The sequence below is a fragment of the Osmerus eperlanus genome, unplaced genomic scaffold (assembly GCF_963692335.1).
Source record: "Osmerus eperlanus unplaced genomic scaffold, fOsmEpe2.1 SCAFFOLD_905, whole genome shotgun sequence".
NCBI classification, from domain to species: domain Eukaryota; kingdom Metazoa; phylum Chordata; class Actinopteri; order Osmeriformes; family Osmeridae; genus Osmerus; species Osmerus eperlanus.
Window position 1 is genome coordinate 4,970 of NW_026911792.1, and position 2,818 is coordinate 7,787.

The 2,818-nt window shown below is 45.0% G+C and overlaps 1 protein-coding gene across 2 annotated transcripts; it reads right to left on the reverse strand.

The window, feature by feature from the left end:
• Window positions 1-674: 674 nt before the first annotated feature.
• Window positions 675-2,818, reverse strand: LOC134016604 (uncharacterized). 2 transcript variants are annotated; one of them, XM_062455952.1, is made up of 4 exons: window positions 2,758-2,818; window positions 2,419-2,472; window positions 2,251-2,292; window positions 675-1,933 (listed from the first exon to the last, which is right to left on the reverse strand). In XM_062455952.1, exon 4 carries the CDS (start codon window positions 1,774-1,776, stop codon window positions 970-972), a length of 807 nt encoding a protein of 268 aa, XP_062311936.1. In that variant the 5' UTR covers window positions 1,777-1,933; window positions 2,251-2,292; window positions 2,419-2,472; window positions 2,758-2,818; the 3' UTR covers window positions 675-969. The 2 variants fall into 2 exon arrangements, with proteins under 2 accessions (XP_062311936.1, XP_062311935.1); XM_062455951.1 differs by lacking the exon at window positions 2,251-2,292.

Here is a 2,818-nt window from a genome sequence, read left to right on the forward strand (position 1 = left end):
ATTGGCTTCCTGTCCAACAAAGAATTGACTTTAAAATCCTGCTTCTGGTTTATAAAGCACTGAATGGTTTAGGGCCTAAATACATTTGTGATCTGCTGCTGCCTTACGAACCATCCCGACCCCTCAGGTCATCTGGGACTTGTCTACTTTGTGTTCCAAGAGTCAGAACTAAACATGGAGAAGCAGCTTCAGTTTTTCTGCTCCACATATGTGGAACAAGGTCCCTGAAAGCTGCAGGTCTGCTGAGACCCTCAGCAGGCTATTAAGTGTCAATATTTGTGAAACACATTGTATGGCTTATTGAACTGATACATAATAGCAATATCAGTAGGCCAGTGTTAAATTATCAGCGGAAGTTTGTTTATGTTTAACCCTTTCAGGGCAGCAAGGAGTCCTTTGCACCAGCTAAGGGCCTTAGGAAAAAGTTAATTGTTGCTTTTCATCTTTTTATGTGCAAATGTGGTTTTCACTCGGGTTGATACTGGGTCACAAGAGCTTGACAAACTACTAGTTTGTAACGCTTAAAATTGTGATGATGTTTAACTATTTACATGTACTGATGAATGCATGAAAGCATTATGTGCGATTGCAGACTAAATGTATCAAGATCTTATAAGTCAGTTATCATTTACACAATAAATCGATATAAAACACTTGAAATAGATCAATAATCCTTGGACCTCATTAACCAGACTGTTAGACTGTAACAAAATAGATAGACGAGACACCTGTCCTGTCAACAAAGGTGGAGCACATCATTTAATCAAGTTAGGAGTCTTTATTTATGTGTTTAAACATCAAAGATAAAGATTATACAGACATTTCTAAATAATACAGTGCAAGATAAGCAGAATTTCTAGGCGCAGCCAGGGCGTTGAGGGGGTCCGGTTTGGGGACCTCAGGATCGGGTCGCTGCTTTTTGCGGATGATGTGGTCCTGTTGGCTTCATCGGGCCGTGACCTCCAGCTCTCACTGGAGCGGTTCACAACCGAATGCGAAGCGGCTGGGATGGGAATCAGCACCTCCAAATCTGAGGCCATGGTTATCGACCGGAAAAAGGTGGAGTGCAATCTCCGGGTCGGGGAGGAGATCTTGTCCCAAGCGGAGGAGTTCAAGTATCTCGGGGTCTTGTTCACGAGTGAGGGAAGGATGGAGCGCGAGATCGACAGGCGGATCGGTGCGGCGTCCGCAGTGATGCGGGCTCTGCATCGGTCCGTTGTGGTGAAGAAGGAGCTGAGTCGAAAGGCGAAGCTCTCTATTTACCAGTCGATCTACGTTCCTACCCTCACCTATGGTCACGAACTGTGGGTAGTGACCGAAAGAACGAGATCGCGAATACAAGCGGCCGAAATGAGTTTTCTCTGCAGGGTGTCCGGGCTCTCCCTTAGAGATAGGGTGAGAAGCTCGGTCATCCGGGAGGGGCTCAGAGTAGAACCGCTGCTCCTCCGCGTCGAGAGGGGCCAGTTGAGGTGGCTCGGGCATCTGATAAGGATGCCACCTGGACGCCTCCCTGGTGAGGTGTTCTGGGCACGTCCCACTGGGAAGAGGCCCCGGGGAAGACCCAGGACACGCTGGAGGGACTATGTCTCTCGGCTGGCCTGGGAACGCCTCGGGGTCCCCCAGGAAGAGCTGGTGGAAGTGGCCGGGGAGAGGAAAGTCTGGGCCTCCCTGCTTAGGTTGCTGCCCCCGCGACCCGACCCCCGGACAAGCGGAAGATGATGGATGGATGGATGGAAGATAAGCAGACTGGATGGAGAAAGTAGGCCACAGTACCATAACACAACAAAGAAAACAAAAGAGAAATCATCAGGTCAAACTGAAGTTAGACCCAATTGCAATGCTATAGTAAGGCATAAGGTTGAAGTACTGTTTAGGGCTGCAAGATGACATGGCTTGGCTGAATGGTACGCCTTCAAATGCTCTTCACTGACATCTGCACAGATAAAATACAAGGTGAATCAAGTTACTGTCATTCTGCCCTTTTTCACCTTATCAGAAGAGACAAGGGTTGACACTCAAAGGCCTGAAATGGTAATCTGATAGTTGTGGAAAAAACAACGTTTCTTGAAAGACACCCCTTGATTGCACATAGTTGAGACAACTAAGTGTTATGTTGGTTTGGATTTTTTAATGCTAAAACTCAATAAAAGACCCAAATGTCTTACTGTAAATGGTAACTTTGACCAAGCTGTTGCTTAATGGTCATTCTTAACCCATTATGAAACTTTGCTGTAGAGGTGTCTTCAGTACCTGGACACTGAGCTACAGAGATATGTTCTGTATGTTCACTACCTGGACACTGAGCTACAAAGATATGTTCTGTATGTTCACTACCTGCACACTGAGCTACAGAGATATGTTGTGTATGTTCACTACCTGAACACTGAGCTATTGAAGCATGTACTGTATGTTCAGTACCTGGACACTGAGCTATAGATGACAGGATCCTCTTCCTGCTTGATATTAGCAGGCCTATAAGCAAAATACATTAAACAAATTGTAATTCAGGTAGCAGATTTTCAGATTTTCATCCTACAAGACTAAGCATATACAATATATAAATCAACCAGGCCTGTTCAACACAATTCACAAATATTTGAATAAATATGTCACATGCACTTAATCTGATTTGAGCTGTAATTTACTTAGAACAACAACTGGTTTCTGGGGTCAAAATATTATTTCAATGTGAAAAATCTCTTATTGCACCATGTGCCTAGAAAAGCTAGTGCATTACACAAGCTTCCTCATCATCACCTTGAGGAAGTCTTGTGCTGGAAATTAACAGTGGCATAGTTAACTTCCTCCTCTGCCTGGG

Bases quoted from the DNA above. Each gene is read 5' to 3' on its own strand.
- LOC134016604 (XM_062455951.1), bottom strand. From the start codon at position 1,776: ATGGTACTGTGGCCTACTTTCTCCATCCAGTCTGCTTATCTTCCATCC.